The sequence below is a fragment of the Octopus sinensis genome, linkage group LG6 (genome assembly GCF_006345805.1).
Source record: "Octopus sinensis linkage group LG6, ASM634580v1, whole genome shotgun sequence".
Lineage (NCBI taxonomy): Eukaryota > Metazoa > Mollusca > Cephalopoda > Octopoda > Octopodidae > Octopus > Octopus sinensis.
In genome coordinates this window covers 74,302,391-74,326,149 of record NC_043002.1, presented here as the reverse complement: position 1 = coordinate 74,326,149, position 23,759 = coordinate 74,302,391, and the positions used below count along the sequence as shown (strand labels likewise).

At 37.2% G+C, this 23,759-nt stretch overlaps 1 protein-coding gene across 3 annotated transcripts in view; it reads left to right on the top strand.

Moving 5' to 3' along the window:
• The window catches only part of LOC115213529 (forkhead box protein J1-B-like), a 228,762-nt gene that overhangs the window by 172,543 nt on the left and 32,460 nt on the right, over positions 1-23,759 (top strand). For all 3 annotated transcript variants that reach the window (XM_029782550.2, XM_029782549.2, XM_036504025.1), the window contains one exon: positions 7,747-8,343. In XM_029782550.2, coding sequence (XP_029638410.1) covers positions 7,825-8,343 — 519 coding nt within the window. In that variant the 5' untranslated portion in view covers positions 7,747-7,824. The remainder of the gene's footprint in view (positions 1-7,746; positions 8,344-23,759) is intronic.

The following is a 23,759-nucleotide window of genomic DNA, read 5'->3' as shown; positions in this document are numbered from 1 at the left end:
AATGTCTTGTGAGTAATTTTGACGGGATGGTGTTACTCGATAATATCTATCTCAGTAGTTGGCTGGTACGTTATATTAACGACCTCGAAAGGATAAAGGGTAGAGTTGACATCGACGTGATTTGAACTCAAAATATATGGAGTCGGAACAAATATTGCAACGATTTATTTGTTCCTCGGCGCGTTAAAGATTCTGCCAACAAGTCACTTTCCTTCAAATTTTGGTACGAGGTTTGCAATTTTTGGTACTTCGGGGCAGAGTCGATTACATTGACTCCACTGCTCAACAGGTACTTATTTTATTGACTGGATCTTTACCCTTTGAACGGCAGATCGAGAAATTAATTTTTTGTAACTAAACACTTTCAAACTTCGGACACTGGTAGAATGTGTCATATAAAACAATCTTTTACTCTTAGTGTTGTTGAAAAAAAGTTTGTATTTTAAAAGTTATTTTGTGTTAAAGTAGTCGTATTTCGGTAATTTCAACCAATCAATGACGTGTATTCAGCTGAATAAAATTACTGCTGTTGTTTGTCAACAACAACTTCCGGCGGTGTATATTTCGTTCGTCACTGTTATTTATGACATATTTCATCTCAGTTACGTTTATATGAATAAACGAGTGTATCTGAAGCATGTTTACTTCATGGCACCACCACAATCATTCGTGCATTTCAACTGCTTTTAGTTCGTTTTTTTTCCTGTTTTTCAGCTACCATTTTCGGAATGACTTTTTTCCCCCCTCCAATTTCTTCATTTTTCACTTTTTTTCGTAATTCTAACCCTTAAAATCCCAACCCTAACCCTAACATCCCAACCCTAAAACCCTAACCGTAACCCTAAAACATTAACCTTAAAACCCTAACTCTACCAGTGTCCGAAGTTTGAAAGTGTTTAGTTACAAAAAATGAATTCCTCGATCTGCCGTTCAAAGGGAAAAGATCCCTGGTATTTTGTTGACCCCGAAATGGATGAAAGGCAAAATCGACCTCAACAGAATTTGAACTTAAAATGTAAGGGTAGAAGAAATGTCGCTAAGCTTTTTTTTCCGTCGCGGTAACGATTCTTCCAGTTCGCCGCCTTCTATCAAAATATAATTAATAACATATTATACGTTGTGTTTTATGGTCTCCGTAAAATTGGATCCATTATTGTCTGTTTTATGGTATTCAGTCATTTTATATTATATTCTTTACAGGAGGTACGCCAACGCTGCCGGATGTGATGAACAGGTTAAGCGAAAAGAAAACGTTTTTAAAATACTTGTTGTAGAGTAGGGATCGGTAGACTGGTAAATACTGACCTCTATGGAGTTTATGTGCTATACAAAGGGTCGATAAATACCTGAAACAAATCTGAAACATATTTCACATTAAACATTCCGATTATAACGATATAATACAACCAAATATTTGTTATTCTTAATCAGTTTTTTTTAAAAGTATTTTCAAAAAATTTCTTTAAACAAGCAAACAAATGTTATTGCTAATGAATTCACTTTCACACATATAAGTGTCCGTGGAAGTGAACATTACTGTACATTCAAAGTAAAATAGCTGTGGGAAAAAGATAAAAGAATTTCTAATACACGTTGATCAATAACTATCTGAAATATAATGATTGATCAACTTGTATTTTGTAATTACGATAGAATCACAAATCCAAATCTATTTTCTCATTAAGTATATAAAAACGAAGATGTTTCTTCAGACACACATTATAACCATCCGTCTATCTATCTATTTTTCTATCTATCTATCTATATCTATCTATCTATCTATCTATCTATCTATCTATCTATCTATCTATCTATCTATCTATCTATCTATCTATCAGTGTGTGTGTGTACTGCAATCAAAATTTTAAATTGCACGACAAATAACCAATATTTAGAACTCCACATGCATTCCCATTTTTATTTTATAATAACGAAATTATTGTATACTGTGCTCAGGTGCACCACAACTTGTCAAAAAGTGCGTATAAAGAATATGCAGTAATGTACAAATGTCTGGAAAGTGAACAGTGTACGAGTCAGATACATGCTTGCGTGTGTATGGAGGGGAGAAAATCAGGTGTAGTGTTGACGAATCTCAGGAAGCATGGAAGTTTTGAAGGATGCAGTGCTCCGACAACTAACAACTGATGCCAGCAGTTTGTCCCATACTTCAGCAACTCTTAACGTGAAAAAATGTTTCCGAAAGTCATGGGAGCTGTGCTGTTTTCTGACTTGGTAAACATGTCCACGGGTGTTGTGTTGTATCGTGTGTGTGTGTGTGTGTGTGTGTGTGTGTGTGTGTGTGTGTGTGTGTATGTGTGTGTGTGTGCGTGTTCATGATTTTCCCTTCTATTAAACGGATATTGTTGGTACATTTTATTTAGCAGTGTCAACTCACAAATAAAGGCGCGATGGCATGTGTTTGTGTGTGTGCTGAAACGGTAGCTAATGTGGATCTGTGTTGCAAGCACAACACTCGTTTATTCATTTTTCTGGTATTCTTCTAATCTGAAGATGGTGTGGTTGGATCGAGTTGGATTGGCAGCAGCGATGGCAAAAGGCAGCGCGTTGGCAGAATCGTTACCGCATCGGGAAAAAAATTACTCAGCAGTGTTTCACCTGGTTCTTTAATTTCTGGTGTCAAATCCCACAGAGGTTCACTTAGCATTTCAGTTTTCAACGTCGATAAAATAAATACCAGTTCAGCATTGGGGGGGGGGGTCGCTGTACTCGACTTACTCCCCCACACACACACACTGCCCTCAAAAATTGCTTGCCTTGTGCTAAAATTAGAAAGAATTAGGATAGCAAGCTGGCAGAATCGTTAGCGCGTCGAACAAAGTGCTTAACGGCATTTCTTCTGGCTCTTTATGTTCTGATTTCAAATTCCGCCGAGGTTGACTTTTCCTTTTTATCTTTTCGGGCTCGATAAAATATGAACCAGTTGAGCACTGGAGGGTCTTTGTAATCGACTTGACCCCTCCCCAAAATTGCTGGCCTTGTACCAAAATTTGAAGCCATTATTACAGGTAATATAAATATCATTGGTGGTGGTGGTGGTAGTAGTAGTAGTAGTATTTCGATGACCAATGATCATTTGTAATGGCGTCTGCAATGAAAACAGTAATTATGTTATATTTGTCATCATAAATAAATCTCTCGCCTTCTCTTTCTCACACACACATACTCCTCATCATCAATGCTACCGACCACATCCACCCACCGCCGCTACTACCACCACCACCACCACCACCACCACCATTATCATCATTATAGTCATCATTGACAACAACAATAATCACTTGTATTAAAACCTAAGTAGCCAGCTATTCCTGGATGCAATCAATAGATGGTGGGAAAAATAAACCATCCACCTCATGTGTCATCACACAACTTACTGACTGGATCTACATTTCGAAGCTTTATCTCACATTCGCATCACCTAGGTTTCCTAAAGTGTTAGATGCAACATGTCAGTATTTGGTCGGTGAAAAGGGTAACGGATGATCAAGTCACACAGTATTAATGGCGTTTAACCATTTATCTGCCCGAAGTATTTTCATAAATTTGTCTTAAATTCCCGTGCTTGTTTTCAAACTTTTACTTTGCTCTTGTTTCATACAATCTGGGTAATATAAAGCTTTTCTTTTGTGGGTCCCCAGTTACTCTGGTAGTCGAAAAATACTGTGTTTGTATATTATATATGACGCATGGGTGCCATAGAAATATGTCCTGTGTCTCACTTGATACACGAGACAGGCAAAAGGATTTTTTAAATGGGGCTTTTATAATTTTATGATTTTATGATTATGGTTACCCAGTTTTTAAACCCCAAATCAAGATTCGTTCGTTTATTCTAGTGAAAGGAGATTCACTCTTCACCCTTGCCAATTGTAGGTACCTTCCGAAACTTACTCGTCAGTTTTCAGTTCGGTATCCTGTATAGATAAGTGCAATATGTTGGAGCTTATCTCAGCTTTCATAGTGCTTAGAGGAGGTCAAGGGACATCTTTCCCAGATAGGAAGGCCAGTGTGTGAGCAGACATTGACCATGGGAGTATTTAAAATCAATAGTGAATGCTAATGAAGAAGCATTTGTCAAAACAAATGTCAGCAGTGAGCTGCTGCTAGACCTATTTTCAGTAAAGTAGATTGAACTATTAACGATAGTTAAGTGTATTTAACAAGATCGCTTTTCCTATATTCATTGAATGTCTTAATCAATAACAGTTTTTTTTTTAATGTATTTATTGTGAGATGCTGTTTGCATGTATAGTTATATAGATGTGTGCGTAAGCATGTATGTATGGATGAATAAATGTCTTTACTTTTTTTCTGTTTATTGGTATTTTTCATAGAAGGAGTAAGCTGGTTTCTAACAAAGAAACAAAAGATTCATCACTGGAATTTCGATAACAACAACGCTCATATATCGAACTTCGAAAAAGTTTTGCATACTTTTACTGTTCCACTTGGAAATTGTATCTGAAAAGTTCATGTATGCATGTGTGTTATTGCAGTTGCACGCTCTCTGAACTATTCCACAATCCACATACAATTACTGGTAGTGTAGCTTCACTCGCCTCGTTAAATATTTTTGGAGAGCCATAGCGTCACCATTTCCATTGACCCTACTCTCAAAGATATGTGGTGTTACGCTTTTATACAAAAGCTCTGTATCTCTCTCTATATACACACACATACATACACACACACACACGCACGCACGCAAATATATATGTATATATATATATATATTATATATATATATATATATACACATATATGTGTGTGTGTGTGTGTGTGTGTGTGTGTGTGTGGTGTGTGTGTGTGTGTATACATACATATGTGTGTGTGTGTGAAGTATTATTACTATTATAAACAGTAATAATGAGTAATAATATAGAAAAGAAGGGTAAAAATACCGCTTGCTAAAAATCAAAGTGACAGCTTCAAAAGATCACCAATCTTACGATAAATTCACACACAGACACACACATATATGTATATGTATATATACATACATACACACACATACACGCGCACACACATATCTATCTATCTATCTATCTATCTATCTATCTATCTATCTATCTATCTATCTATCTATCTATCTATCTATCTATCTATCTACCTTCATTAGCCTACTGCTGTTTCTGCTATACATGTAAGTGATTTCCTAAATAAACTTGTCTTTTATTTTAAAAGCTCCGACGAAGCTATAAAGTGATGCACATGCAATCGGCTTTGAGTAGTGCAGTGCATCTTATAGCAAAAACAACTATCAGCTAATGAAGTTCATTGTATTGTTTCCTGTCCCTTTGTCATTTATCCAATTTCGTATTGCGCTCTGTACTCAACTAATGCTTTATTCTGAAGCACGTGTATATTGTGTTTTAACACTAGATTATTAGTATCGCTATGCCTAAGCGAAACATACAGACAGACGGACAGACAAATTTATAGATGCAGGTATAGATTTAATGCAAAACACAGCATAATTCAGGAGAAATACAATCGAAACACTCTACAGAAAAAAGAGGGAGGGAGGAAGTTTTTCTTCCACATATCAATAACATGGGGAAAAAATGCGTTTATATATTTTTTATCTAACCCACACTGAAACTTTATTATGTTTAAAGCATAGTATACATGTGAGGTGCGAGCGGAGGTTAGTAAAATCGTGGCGAATTGCAGGACTCTTGGATATGATAGCTCGATCTATTTGAATCCAGGTGATGTCTGTGACTAATTGTCTTGGGGAGAAATATTTTGGGGAAAACGTATCGTTAATTCTTGATGAAACCAAGTAAAATCTAGTTATGTAGGACCCAGATCGGATCTTTTCGGTTTGAACGGCAGTTTTTTCTAGCGGTGTCATATGAAATTTTTAACTCAATGGACGTCATCGATTGGTTGAAATTGCAGAAATTGAAGAAAAAAACCCCAAATATCTTACAAACTATAGAATTTTCTCAATAAAACCAAGAGAAAAGGGTGTTTTATAAACACATTCTACCAGTATACGAAGTTTAAAATTTTTTAGTTACCTAGAAATTATGTTAAAAACTGCCGTTCAAACCGAAAAGATCCCCCAGATCTCCTGTGTTAACTACCTGTGAATCATCTTCCCAGCCCACGTTGTCAAAAATATTCCCATATCCTTGTCGCTTGCATGCGGTAAAGAAATAATTGACTAATTTGTTAATCATTTATGTACATTCTTACTGTTCAAGGTTTACATTCACATTCATTAATGTATCATCACTTGCATAGAGTTAATGTGTATAGCTTCTGCAGCCCTTTTGATGATTGGATTTACAAACACGTATTTGTCTTTTATCCTTGTCTGAGAATTCCGACTGTTGTAAGTTATTCATAAATATTTCATAATATGTTACCAAACAAAAAGGCAGTGAGCTGGCGAAATCATTAGCACGCCGGGTGCAATGCTTTGCGACATTCCTTTCGTCTTTATGTTCTGAGTTCAAATTACGCCGAAGTCTACTTTACCTTTCATCCTTTCGCGGTCAGTAAAATGAATACTGGAGTCGATTACATCAACTTACTCTCTCCCTTGAGCTTGCTGGCCTTGTACCAGGAAAATGAAACCTATATACTGCTAAATAATATTTGATTTGCAACACTTTTGATGTAAACGCGTGTGTTAAAACATATTTTACTGTCTCACGAGAGCGTCATCATGTCCAATAATTGTCTTCTTTTTTTTATTACTTTTTGAATGGGTTATTTACATACGCTAAGCAGTTAACTTCGTTAACAATTACACATTTTAAACTTTTCTGTCTCAGTCGATTACCTAGTCGCTTGAATTTGATGGCAGTCTTGATTCGAAATGTTCTTATGTTGTAGGATATGGACACCTATATTGTACATTATTATTACTGATTTCACCACAATTCTTACATACGTGCATTCATGTGTACATATCTGCATGTCATACAAAAACATTTAAAAAAAAAATATCAGTCTATATCAGTAGTGTGGATAACTTGGTCAATAGGCACCTGAATAATTGCTTCGTGCTGACTAGAATTTAGAATCACGGTGTTCAAAATTTCCAGAATTTCGTACCATGATGTCCAAAATTTAAATCTTGCTAGCTTGGCTGTCATTCTGTCGGTGTCGGTAAATTAGATACCAATAAAATAACACTGTATAACACAATTTTTGTCCTTATGTAGCAACTATTATTTCCTATTTGCCTATCCCTAGAAAGTATGAAAAACTGGTTAATATTTCCTTCAAACTTTGCTTTTGTTACATTTATTCAAACCCCGAAGAATTCCTCTCAACACATGACTCTGATACTCCCCAACCACTCCTGCTCATGGTCAGATTTGTACATATTGTTAGCCACTAAGAGACACACTCAAGCGGTTACAGTCAAGCAAATCTGTGGTATTTGAGCAGAATATTTGCTATAACGATATTTCTGCTTCAGCAACTCACCGCTGAATCTGTCTGAAATGTAATGGAAAATAGGTCAGTTTCAAAACATTGATGTCCGGGTGACAAAAGCAAAGTTTGAGAGGTGTAGTTGTTATTTCTTTTGATTTTCAGATAGAAGCAAATAGGAAATAACACTTACTGACCAAAGACAAAAAATTTTAATTTTGTTACACAATGTAATAAGATAATACCACCATATCTCTATAGTTTATAAAACTTTTTATTGCTAATTGAAGGAAATCACTAATTTTTATTTTCCATTTTTACATACAGGCAGAATAAACCGTGGAGGGTGCTTCCTCGGACCGTAGTGAAGCTCTCCTGAGCACTGGAGTGCTTTCATCTCTCAAAATGCCTATTTACACGACGAGTAACTTGGCAAAACAACTGCGTGAAAATTGGTTATCCAAATACCCGTCTGACACCTACAATACCGGCTCAATTAATTTGGACGATAGTCTCACCAGTCTGAACTGGCTTCAGAACTTAAAGATTCTTCGGGTACCAAATCCGTCGCCGTCTCCAAACTGCGAATCAGCGCGGGTTTTGACAACATCGATGGGACGTAGAGGAGGGGTATCGGAAGAAGCTGACGACAACGGAGTTTTACGGGTTGTTCAAGATGATGGAGAATCGGACTCTAGATTAAAATACAGCCATTTTATGTATCTAAACAATTCCAAAAATACAAATAAGCATCAGACAATTGATTATAAAACAAACTCTTGTGTAAAACCTCCATTTTCCTATGCTGCCCTAATATGTATGGCAATGAAAGCAAGTCCGTCAAACAAAATGACTCTATCTGCGATATATTCCTGGATTACAGACAATTTTGTTTACTATCGGATGGCTGATCCAAGTTGGCAAGTAAGCAGTTGTTTTCTTTGATTTTTTTTCTTTTTACATAATTTATTCTTATCGATTCCATTTCAGCAATTTGTTCACCGAATATTTAAAGGCTCCAAAATGTGTAATGCTTACAGGCATTTCGTTCGCCTTTACGTTCTTTGTTCAAATTCTGCCGAGGTCGACTTTGCTTTGCGTTCTTCTGGAGTCGATAAAATAAGTATCAGTTGCGTTCTGGGGTCGATGAAATCGATTAACTCCGCTTCCTCGAACTAGCTGGTCTTGTGCCAAAATCTGAAACCAATAAGTGTAGTCTTCGGCCATTGGGGTCTGAATGAGAGTTCGGTTGTAGAGAGTCGGTGTTTACTATTAGATGTTAGCCTGCGATTGGCCGAGAAAGGTCGCGCGATGTAGCGGTTTAATATTGGTATTCCGGTGACAGCAATTAGTTGGAAAATACCGCATGGTGAACAGGAAATCGACTGCGTGGTGGTCAAGAAATCGGTCGTGTGATTGGGGGAAGTAGGAAGAGGCGGTAGATGTGGAGGTATATATGTACATGTACATGTCCATATATGTGCGTGTATTCATCCGTACTTACACAAGTGTGCATGTGTGCTTAGATGTACATTCACACATCCATCCGCGCGCGCACGTACACTCACATACAAACACGAAGGTACACATGCATACACGCGGGCGCACATACACACACACACACACACGTGCACACCTTTATCTCCATGTACATATGCACACAAGCACACACGCGTACGCACAAACGAGCGTGCACGCGTACATACATGCACAGGTGCACATGTATATGGGTGCGCATGCGCGCACATGTACACCCGCGCACACAAAGTGCACATGCATACGGCGAGCAGATGCATATGCGCAGTCATGCACATGCGTGCACGTACACATATACTCGTGTGGTTATGCACAAGGAGTGAGGGTATGCGGGTAGATAGGCATGGAGAAGTGTTGGAGATTGGTGATTTGCGGTACTGTTCATAGGGGTTCATTTGTGACGGTCACCTTGGTGCAGGTGGTACTATGGGTGGCTGGTACTAAGGAGGTATATCAGGATTGTCAGCGGTCAGTGGCTTGAAATTTACCAGAAGGGTGTATCTCCGGTGATAGCAATACGATACCTCAGATTTCTTGTTGATGGATACTACGGATTGGTAGATGATATGCAGTTTTTCGTGGAGGCACAGCTGACAATTAGGTGTGCTGGGGGAATATGGTGGCACCCTGTCTGTAATAGTCCACTTGATGCTGGGTGTTTCGTCTCAGAAGTTACGAAGTCTCCAGAGAAAGCGTGTCAAGGAAGTGGAGTTTTCTCTGTCCCTGGATCTAAATGAATTCAAGCGCTGGGAATATATGTATATGTGTATTCATATAAAATGGGTGCTGTTTTAGCGTGCGGTCTACAGTAAGACCCACCCTTAGTCTACACTGTGAAATGATCAGATCTGGTTAGGGCTGGGGCTTAGAGTTAAACTGCTCGCTAAAGTGGTCCCAAATGTGTATGTATATATTTGTAAGGTGTGGTTGTATGGTTAAGAAGTTTGCTTCACAACCACTTAATTTCGGGTTCGGTCCTGCTGCGCGCGCGCACAGAGAGAGAGAGAGAGAGAGAGAGAGAGAGAGAGAGAGAGAGAAATAGCACAATAGACTACCATTTACATGCTACCTACAAAACCTTCCCCTCTTCTTCTTACTTTCCACGTCAGCTACTATAACTCCCTACTATTAACTCCTCACTCCTGATACTTATTTTTCTCCTCTCACTATTCCCTATCAGAATACTTCTCCAACTCCTCCTCCCAATACACTTAGCTCTCCACAAAATCATCCCATCTTTGAACTTCTCTCCTTTAAAACCTCAAATGTCAGATCTTCTTCCCTGAAGACGGAGGCTCATCACATCCTATGATGGAATCAATCCACAAACATTATTTTGGACCACCGAGCCCCCAGAAACAGCTGTTGGATTTGTAATACTTTTCTGCAACCCCTTAAATTTTCTATTTCATTTGTATACTGTGTAAGTCGGACCTGTTTTGTATGTAAACGCACACACACGTATATATATATATATATATATATATATATATATATATATATATATATATATAATATATATATATATAATTTGTATACATTTCTTGTATTTCAGGTATTAATATAGTAAAACCTTATATATTGATCTAACTTGCTTAACCCCACATTTATTTCTATACCCGCTCTCAAGTTCAATTCTCTTGAGCCCTGCTAAGTGTATTCTATACGGAGACTATCTGATTCTCATCTATAAACCATATGTGTGTGTGTGTGTTGGTTAGGACGACGAGTGTTCCTGTAGATTCGATCAACAGAACAGTCTGCTCGTGAGATTAACGTAGAAGTGGCTGAACACTCCATTGACACGCGTACCCTTAGCGTAGTTCTCAGAGAGGTTCAGCGTGATACATCTAATTCCTGCATCGTGAAATAAAATGTCTTACTCAAGGACACCTGTGGAGGTGCAATGGCCCAGTGGTTAGGGCAGCGGAATCGCGGTTTCGATTCCCAGACCGGGCGTTGTGTGTGTTTATTGAGTGAAAACACCTACAGCTTCACGAGGCTCCGGTAGGGGGTGGTGGCGACCCCTGTTGTACTCTTTCGCCCCAACTTCTCTCACTCATACGCCATAGAAACCGGGCCTATGAGCCTGGCTAGGCTTGAAAAAGACGCATAAATAAAATAACTCAAGGGCACCACGCGCCGCCGAGATTCGAACTCACGACTTTACGATCGTGAGCGGAATACTCTTACTGCTAAGCTGCGTTACCTTCACACACGTGCACTTATGTTTTGAGCTATATTTATCTGTTTGCACAACCAAATCTACATGTGTGAGAGAGCGAAAGAAATAGAGACATACAGACAAACAGACAGAGAGACTTGATTTAAAATAGATATTTTTCAGTCATTACGAATAATATAAATGACATTTTCTATCTCGTTATAAAGATAAGAGCGTTTACACAACGCAAGCGGTTGCAGAATAATATACATAAAAACGCATCTCTATTCTTTCTGTTGCTTTTGTGCTGTTGCTGTGTATTTCATAACATTCTCACCTCTGTTATAAATTGGTGGCATTTATTTATTTAGTTAGTTATTTGAACCGTGTTGGCTTTTTCTTGCTAGCATATTCTTTTACGCATTTGCACGCGTCAATATACAAATAAGTATATATAGATATATGGTCAGAGATATACGAATGAAATATACAACTCAAGACGGCGTTGTTTCGTCTTATTCAAATAAAACTGAGCAAATGAAATATTATCGAAAGCATTCTTGCACGTACCCATTTGGGTGACTGTGTGGTTAAGAAGTTTGCTTTGCAATCGCTTGGTTTCAGGTTCAGTGTCAATGTACGGCATCTTGGACAAAGTTGTTTTTTTTCTACTATAGCCCTCAGGTCAACCAATGACTTTTGAGTGAATCTGTTCAGGGCTGTTGCTAAGCCTCTGCAACTCCTGCAGTCGCAGGAGGCCTCCGCGGTTGAGGGGCCCCATGTTAAGATCAAAATACGTAGATGAGTCATCTGTTTACTTTGGTTGAGATGTTGAACATGAATTAAACGATTTGAAATAGACCTAAATAAATCTTTTTAAACTTGTACCTTTAAAGATGTTCTTTAGGATAACGTGAAATATTGAACTTCAGATAGAATAAAGTAAAATATAGTTATGAATAAAAGGTGCATAAATTATGAATTTTGATTCAAGGGGTGGGGCCTCGAAACAAAAACTTGCAGGGGGCCCTCTAAAAGTCACGCGACGGATCTGACCTGGTTAACAGAAATTGTGCGGAAGCTCGTCGTATGTGTGTGTGTGTGTGTGTGTGTTTTTCCTTTCCCAACACCATCGTTTGACAACCGGTGTTGGTTTGTTTAAGTCCCCATAATTTTATGGTTCGTTAAAAGAAACCAATGGAATAAATACCAGACTTAAAAAATAAGTACTGGTGTGGATGTTTTTTTTTTACTAAACCCTTCAAGTCAGTGCCCCAGCATGGCCGAGGTCCAATGACTGAAACAAACGTTAAAAGCTATGTGTGTGTGTGGGGGGGGGGTTACTACGTTGAATGTACCCCTTCTTTTCTAAGACAGTAGATTGTGATTTGAGGAGGATTTGGTTGCTATTTATTACAGGTCGAGCAACCACAGAAAAGCTCACTCGTAATAGTCATATCGCTGGGTAGTGCTTTGTTGTTGGTGTTGTCTTTTTCTTCCAACCAGGACTCACGCCATTAACCACAAATAATAATCTCATAATTCGAGCCTACTCTAAGCTACTAAGAATGCGTGTGGCAACTTGAAGATCCGATCCACCTACCACATGCACTAGACTGGCGATTGCACGGGCGCGAAAGCTACGTTGGCTTTTTACACCATAGTTCCTCTGCTTTGTGACAGAAGTAAGAAGAAAGAGTGAGAGAAAGAGTACAGCGAGGTTCACCACCCCCACCCCGCCAGAGCCTCATGGAGCTTAGATGTTTTTGCTCAATAAACACTCAGAATGCCCAGTCTGGGAATCGAAAATGCATTCTTACGACCGCGAGTCCGCTGCCCTAACCACTGGGCCATTTTGCGTCCTCCCCTGCTGTTGTTGTTGTTGTCATTATTAACCATATGTTGGATACAACTGAAAGTGAAAATTGGTATAATGGAAGGTGTTTCTGAATGTTATAACGCAATGCTTCATACGCGTACAAATATACGTTAATGATTGTTAAAGCAATGAAGAGAGAGTTATATTCGTACATGAACAAACAGAAGCCCTGCTGTTAAAACAATGAATACACAAACGACTTCCAACACACACACACACACACACACACACACACACACACACACTCTCTCTCTCTCTCTCTCTCTCTCTCTCTCCTTCTTTCTCTCTCTCACTCTCTCCTACTTCCCTATCTTATTAGTGTATTTACACTAATCCAGTTGTCATACATACATACATACATACATACATATTATAGAGATATACTTGCATAGTAAGTGTTTTGATCTGAGATTGTATTCTCTTATACTTGTTTCAGTCATTTTGATTGTGGTCATGCTGGAGCACCACCTTTAGTCGAGCAAATCGATCCCAGGACTTATTCTTTGTGAGCCTAATACTTATTCTATCGGTCTTTTTGGCTGAACCGCTAAGTTATGGGGGCGTTAACACACCAGCATCGGTTGTCAAGCAATGTTGGACACACACACGCATATACGATGGGCGTCTTTCTGTTTCTGTCTACCAAATCCACTCACAAGGCTTTGGTCGGCCCGAGGCTATAGTAGAAGACACTTGCCCAAGGTGCCACGCAGTGGGACTGAACCCGGAATCATGTGGTTGGTAAGCAAGCCACTTACCACACAGCCACTCCTGCAGTATGGAAGACACAAGTTAGCCATTCCGAAATGCAGAGGCTGTTAACTTCACTTAAACATTTATTTCCAATTTGGTGTCAAAATTTTCATTGCTCAAAACTGTGACTTGTTCGTTGATAAAAAAAAATTTAACACATTTTTGGGGGGTGAGTTGAGCGACGAATGTCCACTTGGAAATTAATTCCTAACTAAAAGATTGTTTATAAAAGTAATGTTAAAAACTAATGTACATGGTTTCATTTACGTAAGCTCAGCTTCAGATTTTAAATTGAGTATACACAATCATCTTCAAACATTTAGGAGAGATAATGCAAAAATAACATCACTCTCCATGAAGTCCTGGAGTTAAAGGCCAAAAGTATCATGGAGCATCACTAGATATGCTAAGCTTTATGCTTGTGATAGATATGGATACAATCTCTCTGCTATCTGGAATTGTTGGAAATTTTAAAATGCACAGGTGATGTTATTAATAGATCCACCGAACTTTCTTATATGGCGAGCTGGCAGAAACCTTAGCACACCGGGCAAAATTCTTAGCAGTATTTCATCTGCTGTTACGTTTTGAGTTCAAATTCCGCTGAGGTCGACTTTGCCTTTCATTCTTTCGGGGTTGATAAATTAAGTACCAGTTACACACTGGGGGTTGATGTAGTCGACTTAATTCCTTTGTCTGTCCTTGTTTGTCCCCTCTATGTTTAGCTCTTTGTGGACAAAAAATAAAAAATAGAATATTTTTAAAAAATAAGAACTTTCTTATACTTCAATAGATTCTATAAAATCTCTGAACACTAGATACATATCAATAAACCTACAATGAATTATGTATTTAGGCAGCCTAGCATATCCTAATATTATTAATACTAATAATTTGATCATACTTTAACTACCTTTGTATAACATTACTTCTAACAACATATGCCAATACGAGGGGTGTTCATTAAAGATTTCCCCTGACCCACTTCCAGTTATTGCAGGAAATGGAACTTGTACAGGTGTAATTATACATGTCTCTACATGTCACAATATAAATTGTAGCTTTCCACTAATATTCATTTGTCTTTTACAACTGCTGAAGTGGACTAAAGTGTTATAATGGAGGCAGTTGAATGCAGATCAGTGATTAGGTTCTTATACTTGAAAGGTCGTACACCAAAAGAGACTTTCAATGAGATGAAAGAAGTTTATGGTGACAATTCATCATCATATGACGTAGTCAAGCACTGGCATTGCCAGTTTAAAAGTGGTTGGACGTCAGTGGAAACTGCTCCTATTACTGGATGACCACATTCTGCCACTGATGATGACACCATCCATAAAGTGGAAGCTGTCATTTTAGAGGATCGCTGCATAACTATTTGACAACTAGTCGAAGACGTGACGATAAGTGTAGGGTCTATGGAAAAAATAATTCATGACCATTTGCACATGTGGAAGTTGTCTGCATGATGGTTTCCCTGGATGCTCACACCTTTTCAGAAGCAGAAATGAGTCAATTGCTCCCAGGCTCTTTTGGCAATGTACCAAGAAAACGAGGAAGATTTTTATGCAGGCTTATCACACAGGATGAGATATGGGTCCATTACTACAATCCTGAAACTAAAGTCCAGTCAAAGCAATGGAAGCATGATAACTCATTACCTCCAAAGAAGGCTTGGGTCCAACCCTCAGCAGACAAGGTGATGCTCACAGTCTTTTGGGACCAGCATAGAGTAGTGATGATGGATTTTCTGGCAAAGGGCAGTACAATTAACAGGACATTATGCTTTTCTGCTGCAGAAATTGCAGGACACCGTCAAAGTAGGGAGGTGTGGCATGCTGTCAAAGGAGTCCAGTTCCTCCAAGACAATGCCCCAGTTCACAATGCACATGTTGCCCAGATGATAGCATGCTCCTGCAGCTATGAAATCCTTCCTCATCCCACTTACTCCCTCGACCTCGCACCATCTGACTTCCACCTCTTTCCAACCATGAAGTCTTTTATGAAGGGGAAGCACTTTTTGGATGATGAACTTATTTCTGGGGTAAAGTCTTGGCTCCAGATGCAACCTACCGACTTCTTCAGATGAGGACATCACAGCTACATAAAGCAATGGGAAAAGTGTATCATCATTGGTGGTGGCTATGTAGAGGAGGACTAATAATTATGTCAAGTTTCATTTATCCCAGTCCTTGGGAAGTGGATCAGGGGAAATCTTCAATGAACACTTCTTGTAATTGTAATTTTATATAATTTACAATTTAATAACTTTAATCAATTTGCTTTTTATACTTGCTTCATCCTCCCTGGTTATGATTTTTACAATTCTGTATAATCCTTATAAATTCTTTTAACATTTATGGCCTTTTTAATTCTTTTATAATTCTTTGTAATTTATTTTAAATTCTTTTAACATTTTCTGAATGTTCCTCGTAATTTTAAATTATTATTATTATTACTGGTATGACCTATCTACTTAACCTATATGATTTTAATAGACTTGCTTTACTCTCAATAATAATAAAGTAACAATATCGATAAAAATATTGGGATTCATGGTTTTTCGAGTTTTTAATGTGACTGTTGGTTTTGTTTTTCCATCTCTACCAATTCTAGCCTTTCAACTTGTAACTTCATAGCAGTTATATAATCGATCTCTCTAAATTTTGATATTTAACTAATGTAAATTTTATACCCTTTATATCTTTTATGTTGATACTGATCATGCCATTGATGTACAAGACATTATAAATTGTAAATGGTTTCTTTTTGTTTTCTTTCTTTTTTTTTTTCTGAGAACGACAATAGCAACTGACTTCAAAAATGTTTTGATAGAGTCAGATGTCATACTCAGCACCTGTTATCTGATGCTATATAAGCCTGTTTTGCTAGTACCAGTTTTTATGAGTGATGTCACAAAATGTAATGACATCTTAGTTATACTTTTTAACTATTCTATAATTTACAACCATATTCTGCTATCAACCCTCTTGATTATAGTTCCACCCACTTTACATTTCTGAAATGTTGGTAATTCTGATTCAAACTTTCATTTGTTAATGATCTGTTGACTCTTCAGCATGTCATTGCTCGCTTGTATATTTGGTATATCTGATGAATTGAGGGTTGCATAATGTATTACATGATTTAAAGGAGTTTGTGCATACTACATACCTGAGTATACCATGTCACAATTAAGAGTTGACAAAACAATTGTAACTATACCAGATAACCCAATCATCTGTGTTTATTATGTTTTTATGCCACATTTATGGTTCTATTCATCCTTGGATTTTCACTTTGATATACCTAGATCCTTAATGGATATCCTTTAACACACACACACACACACACTACACAGCATACAAAATTACATGCCCTAGTGAAGGACAATACAACATGAATTGTACATAGATATATATAGACAGATATTCATACGTATGCATGTGTCTATCTGTTTGTGTCTATATATGTATATGTGAAAATATTTGTGTGTATGTGCATATATATATATATGTATAGATAAATAAATAGATAGATATATATGAGTATGCGTGTTTGTGTATGTGTGTGTCTGTGCGCATATGTGTGTGTGTGTATATATGTGTATGCATGTGTTTGTATGTGTGTGTGTGCACGTGTGTGTGTATGTATATATATATATATATATATATATATATGCATATACATGTGTGTGTATGAGTGTGCATATATATGTGTGTGTATATATACATACTTATACACACACACATGCACCACATACTGATGTGTACATACATGCACACATACACATGCACACATGTGCATAATTTTAGTTTTAATGGGGTGGCATAAAGGATAGGGCTGTACCTATGCCCATCACAGGCATTAGGAGTGGGAATTGAACCTTTTATATACACCTCTTATATTCACTCCAATATCAGACTATTTTCTATAACCTATACATGGTGAATACTTATAAACTTAAAGCTTATAATTATTATTTACAGAATTTTCACTTGTCACCATTTCTTAATTTAACACAGAATACACACATCTTTGTTTGTTTACATAACGCTATGAAATTATAGTTGTTAAATATAATAGAAAGAACTCAGATAGTCAAGTTGGTGTAATTGGTCAGCACACTTATCATCAATATAAGAGATGTGGGTTTGATTCCCCCATGTACTTATTCTCATTTTTTTTTTCCATCAAGGGATTATATGCTCCAATATCAAAATATTTTCTATAGCTAGTACACGGTGAATTCACCACAGTGAATGACCTAGTGGTTAGGTTGTTGCACTTGTAATTGTGAGATTGTGATTTCAATTCCTACACCAGGTGGTGTGTTCTTGATCAAAACACTTCATCTCACATTGTTTTGTGATCACTTTGACACCTGACGTGTGGTAAACAATGCACCTCTGTTCAGACAACATTGATTTGATGGAGAGAGTGAGCTAATTTGTGGCACAAACATTTGATCACTATAAACAAATCATGTGTGCAGATTGTTTGGCAAAAGCTGAATGCTAGTATGTTGTCTTTGATGGGAGAGTCCATCATATATATGTGTATATATATATATACTCTAGGTATGGTCGATGAGTTCAGTAAAAAATTTAGATTCAGATGAATATGGTACTTAAGTTGAGGCACCAGAATTTAGTATGGTATTATCCATACAATTTAAAATAAGGTGATTATAATCAAAATAAGCAACAAGGATATCCAGAGGTAATGCTGTACAATCATTTCATGCAACTTCATTTAATTGAACAATGCTCATTGTTCAAGTAAATGGAGTCGCATGAAACGATCATACTGCATTGCCTCTGGATATCCTTGTTGCTTATTTTGATTTTATATATATATATATATTATATAAAAGGGCTTAGTAAAATAAATTACTTTGCCGCATACTGAACTCATTAGAAATAGCAGCTAAAAAGCTGCTATTTCTAATGAGTTCAGTATGCGGCAAAGTAATTTATTTTACTAAGCCCTTTTATATAATGTAATAATTTGAATTCGCCTTGAATGGTCCCTTTGCATACTGAACACTTGGTGAAATTGATTAATAATTAATTAATTTTGCCCTCAATTGTTGAAATATATATATATATATATATATATATATGAAAAGGTGTACGTGTGTGTGTGTGTGTGTGTGTGTATAATACACATATACTTCAAAGAAACAATTTGTAAAGTTTCAGCTTCCAGTAAAATCTACCAATATATTACTATTCTTAATGAAACATATTCTCATGGGGTAGGTCAACTATATGAAATAGGAGAAATATATTTTTTATTGGAAATTCAAGGGAGAAAATGAAACTTGGTCATCTGGTCATGGATTGGCAATAAAAATTATCATTGCTAAACAACTATTAGCCCTTTGTCAAGGTCAAAGAGATTATGACATTAAAAGTAGATGTGAAGGAGAGGTACTCAACATATTTTATAAACTATCCTCTGAAGAAAGCAAGCTGGCAAAACCATTAGGCTATTGAACATAATGTTTAGTGACATTTCTTCTTGGTCTTTATATTATGAGTTCAAATCCAACTGAGATCAAGTTTTCCCTTCATTCCTTGAGAGACAATAAAATAAAGTACCACTCAGGTACTGGGGCCAATACAATCAACTTATCCCCTCACCTGAAAAATTGATGGTCTTGAATCCTGCAAAAGACCATCATCCCATTCAGGGGGAATATTGTGATCTCAGTCATGGAAACTGTTTAACTGAGCTTATAATGCCTAGAGTTCAAGAAATTTTTTTTTTAAATAATGTTTTGACAATCTCAGAAAATGCTTTTTCTGATAGCTTACATTCTACCTTCTCATAAGCCTATAATAATGACAAGATCCTACTGCTCGGTAACTTCTGATTCTGGTAATTGGTCTGGTGCCATTGATAAGCAGTGTAGGCGAAAAGAATAGTTATGGTCTGTGTCTGATGTCTTTTTCTAATGAATTTTTCCTCCCTGTGGCAAACACACTGTTCCAGCAACCAATTAATTATAAAACAACTTTGATGCATCTTTGATCTGAAGATCGATTACATAATCACTGGAAAATGAAATTAAAAGAGATGTTCGTCTACTCACTCATTCTTTGCAATTAGTTGGGTATTGAATCGCTCTTTGTTTTGCGACAAAATATTTCAGAACTCTTGAGAAACCAATGCTATCAAAATATCAAAGTTCTTAGATCTGTAAATGTCAAATCACTCAAGGCTGAAGATAAGAATTAGATGTAACTGTAAATAATACAGAAAATGGTGAAGAATCTTGGAAGTACCTCAAAAAGTAGCAATAATATTTATTAGATGAGAGTGTTTTAGGTTAGTGTTCTTAGGCCGAAGTATTTTAAACCAAGTGCTTTAGACCGAGTACATACATCCATGTCTTTAAAAGTATATATGTATATATATTTATATGTACCTATAGATGTGTGTATGATAAATGATATGACATCAGTAATATTTGTTGACAAAGGCTCATTTGCTTCCCAACCCCATGTTTCTGGGTTATGTCCCAATGATGGTGTGTTTATGTCCCCATAACTTAGCAGTACAGCAAAAGATACCAATGGAATAAGTACCTGCCTTAAAAAAATAAGCATTGGGATCACTTCATTTGACTACAAATTCTTCAAGGTGATGCCCCAGGATGGCCATAGTCTAATGACTAAAAAAGTAAAAGATGAAAGATATATATCTATATCATGGCTTAGTAGGTAGAGCATCGAGCTTGTGATTGTGAGGTCATGAGTTCAATTCCTGGACCGGGTTATGTGTTATGTTCTTGAGCAAGACACTTTATTTCACATTGCTCCAGTTCAATCATCTGTAGAAATGAGTTGCAACATAAGTGGTGCCAAGCTGAATCTGGTCTTTGCCTTTCTCTTGGATAACATCAGGGGCATGGAGAGAGGAGGCTGGTATGCATAAGTGACTGCTGGCCTTCCACAAACAACCTTTGCTCAGACATATGCCTAGGAGGGGAACTTTCTAGGTGCAATCCCATGGTCATTCATGACCGGAATGGGTCATTTATATGTGTGTATGTGTGTGTGTGTGTGCATGTGTGTGTGTGTGTGTGTGTGTGTGTGTGTGTGTGTGTGTGTGTGTGTGTTAGAAAATTATACAGAACCACTATAGAATTGAAATTTTGAATGAAACACTAGTAAGTCATTGGTGCATTAATTTGTCGCTGGACAATTTATTATAAACAAATGATAAATTGGCTGTGTGGTAAGTAGCTTGCTTACCAACCACATGATTCCAGGTTCAGTCCCACTGCATGGCACCTTGAGCAAGTGTCTTCTACTATGACCTCGGGTCGACCAAAGCCTTGTGAGTGAATTTGGTTGATGGAAACTGAAAGAAGCCCATCGTATATATATATATATATATATATATATATATGTTTGTGTGTCTGTGCTTGTCTCCCCTCCATCACTTGACAACTAATGTTACTGTGTTTGCGTCCCTGTAATGTAGCGGTTCAGCAAAATAGACCAATAGAATAAGTACTAGGCTTACAAAGAATAAGTTCTGGGGTCAATTTGGTCTACTAATGGTGAAGCTCCAGCATGGCCACAGTCAAATGACTGAAACAAAAGAAAAAAGAGTAAAAAATAATTTGTATCCCAAATTCAATGTTTACAATGCTTTATAAAAATTGTTTAAATATTAGTAGAATTAGTAAATATATATATATATGTATTAGATAGGATTGATTTGATTTCACTTGCCTCAACAGGTCTGTGAAATCAAATCAATCCTATCTAAGACATATATATATATTTACTAATTCTACCAATATTTAAACAATTTTCGTAAAGCATTGTAAACATTGTAAAAATGGCGGTGCCCCAGCATGGCCACAGCTCATGAGCTGAAACTAGAATCAATCAATCAATCATTGAATTTGGGATACAAATTATTTTTTACTCTTTTTTTTTGTTTCAGTCATTTGACTGTGGTCATGCTGGAGCTTCACCATTAGTAGACCAAATTCACCCCAGAACTTATTCTTTGTAAGCCTAGTACTATCAAATTCGATGATTGGCATCTGTGCTAGTGGGGTGCAAAGAGCACCATACGAGTGTGATCGTTGACAGAGCGGCTAACCAGCTTCTGTACCAGTGGCACATAAAAGGCACCATTTGAGTGTGATCATTACCAGCGTCGCCTTACTGGCACTTGTGCCCGTGCTAGTAGGGCTCCAAGAGCACCATCCGAACGTGATCGTTGCCAGAGCAGCCAACTGGCTTCCATGCCAGTGGCACGTAAAAGGACACCATTCAAGCGTGATTGTTACCAACGTTGCCTTAATAGCACCTGTGCCAGTGGCATGTGTAAAAAGATTTGAGCGAGGTCATTGCCAGTACCGCCTGACTGGGCCCTGTGCCGGTGGCACGTAAAAAGCACCCACTACACTCTCGGAGTGGTTAGCATTAGGAAGGGCATCTAGCTGTAGAAACTCTGCCTGATCAAGATTGGAGCCTGGTGCAGCCATCTGGTTTGCCAGCCCTCAGTCAAAATCATCTAACCCATGCTAGCATGGAAAGCGGATGTTAAACGATGATGATGATGATGATGATGATAGGATAAGACATAATATTCGAAATATTGTTCTATTATTCTAACAGAAGATTTCAGTTTCTGTTTCCAATTTAGAAACCTACCAGATATGCTGATAAACATGGTTTTACAATATCCTTTCATTGCCCTACCATAAAGCATCAAAGTGATTAATATTGTTGAAACATACATAAATATTAAAATGATTTTGAAGAAGAGAATATTTTACAAACCAAAAGGACCATAATACTTTGACAACTCATTATGGATAATGAAGTCATCTAGGAATCCATTTGACATCAGTATGAGTGTAATTGTCTCTGATAAAACCACAGAATTCATTTGTCTGAACTTGCTTTCCATTCTTAAAGACTGGTTTCCACAAAGATTACATTGAAATAATGCACTTTTGTCTCTGACTGACAGTCCAAAAACTACTAATAGGATAAATAAAAAGAACTTCCATTTCTTTCTAAATAACAGAGCTTTTCTTTGAATATTAATACCAACCTGCATGCTGTAGGTTTCTGAGTTATTACACTTAATCTTTCTACAGGGCTCTTTTATCCTTTCTTTCTGCCAACAAGGAAATTTTAAAGAAGCATACTGACTATTGGAGAGGCAATTTGGTGAAACAGGATTCAAAAACCTAAGCTTCAAACTGCACCAGCCAGTTTTTTCATAGCTTATCTCCTACTGCCCTCCTTACAAATCTGCTCCTTGATCCCTGCTACTTTCCTTACAAATACAATTGTCATGTCAATCTACTCTTTATGTACTCTATATGTTATGTCCTTCATATACTCTCTATTCTATGTTACTCTGAATCCTTGGCTTTTCTTTAATATTGGCAATATTACTCTAAAACAAGATGGTCAGCTGGCAGAATCTTTAGCATGCCAGACAAAATGCTGCATTTTGTCTGTTTTTATGTTCTGAGTTCAACTTTGCCTTTCATTCATTGGTATTGATAAAACAAGAACACTGGGGTTGATGTAGTCAACTTACCCCCTCCCCTGAAATTCTTGCCCTTGTGCCAACATTTGAAAACATTATATGAGGGCAATGATCTGGTAGAATTGTTAGCATGCTGGGCAAAATGCTTAGCAGTATTTTGCCCGTCTTTATATTCTGAGTTCAAATGCTGCTGTGGTAAGCTTTGCCTTTCATTCTTTTGGGAGTCAATAAATTAAGTACCAATTGAGCATTGGGGTTGATGTAATTGACTAGCCCACCTCCCTGAAAATGCTGGCCGTGTGCCAAAATTTGAAACCAATATTACTATAAAACAATATTTTTTATGAATTGACTCATTCAGACTTTAATGTAACATTAAACATTACAAATATCAGTTGGAGACAGAAAAGAAAAATATGTTCATTTAACAAGGCTTAAACCATATACCTATCAATTTCTAGACAA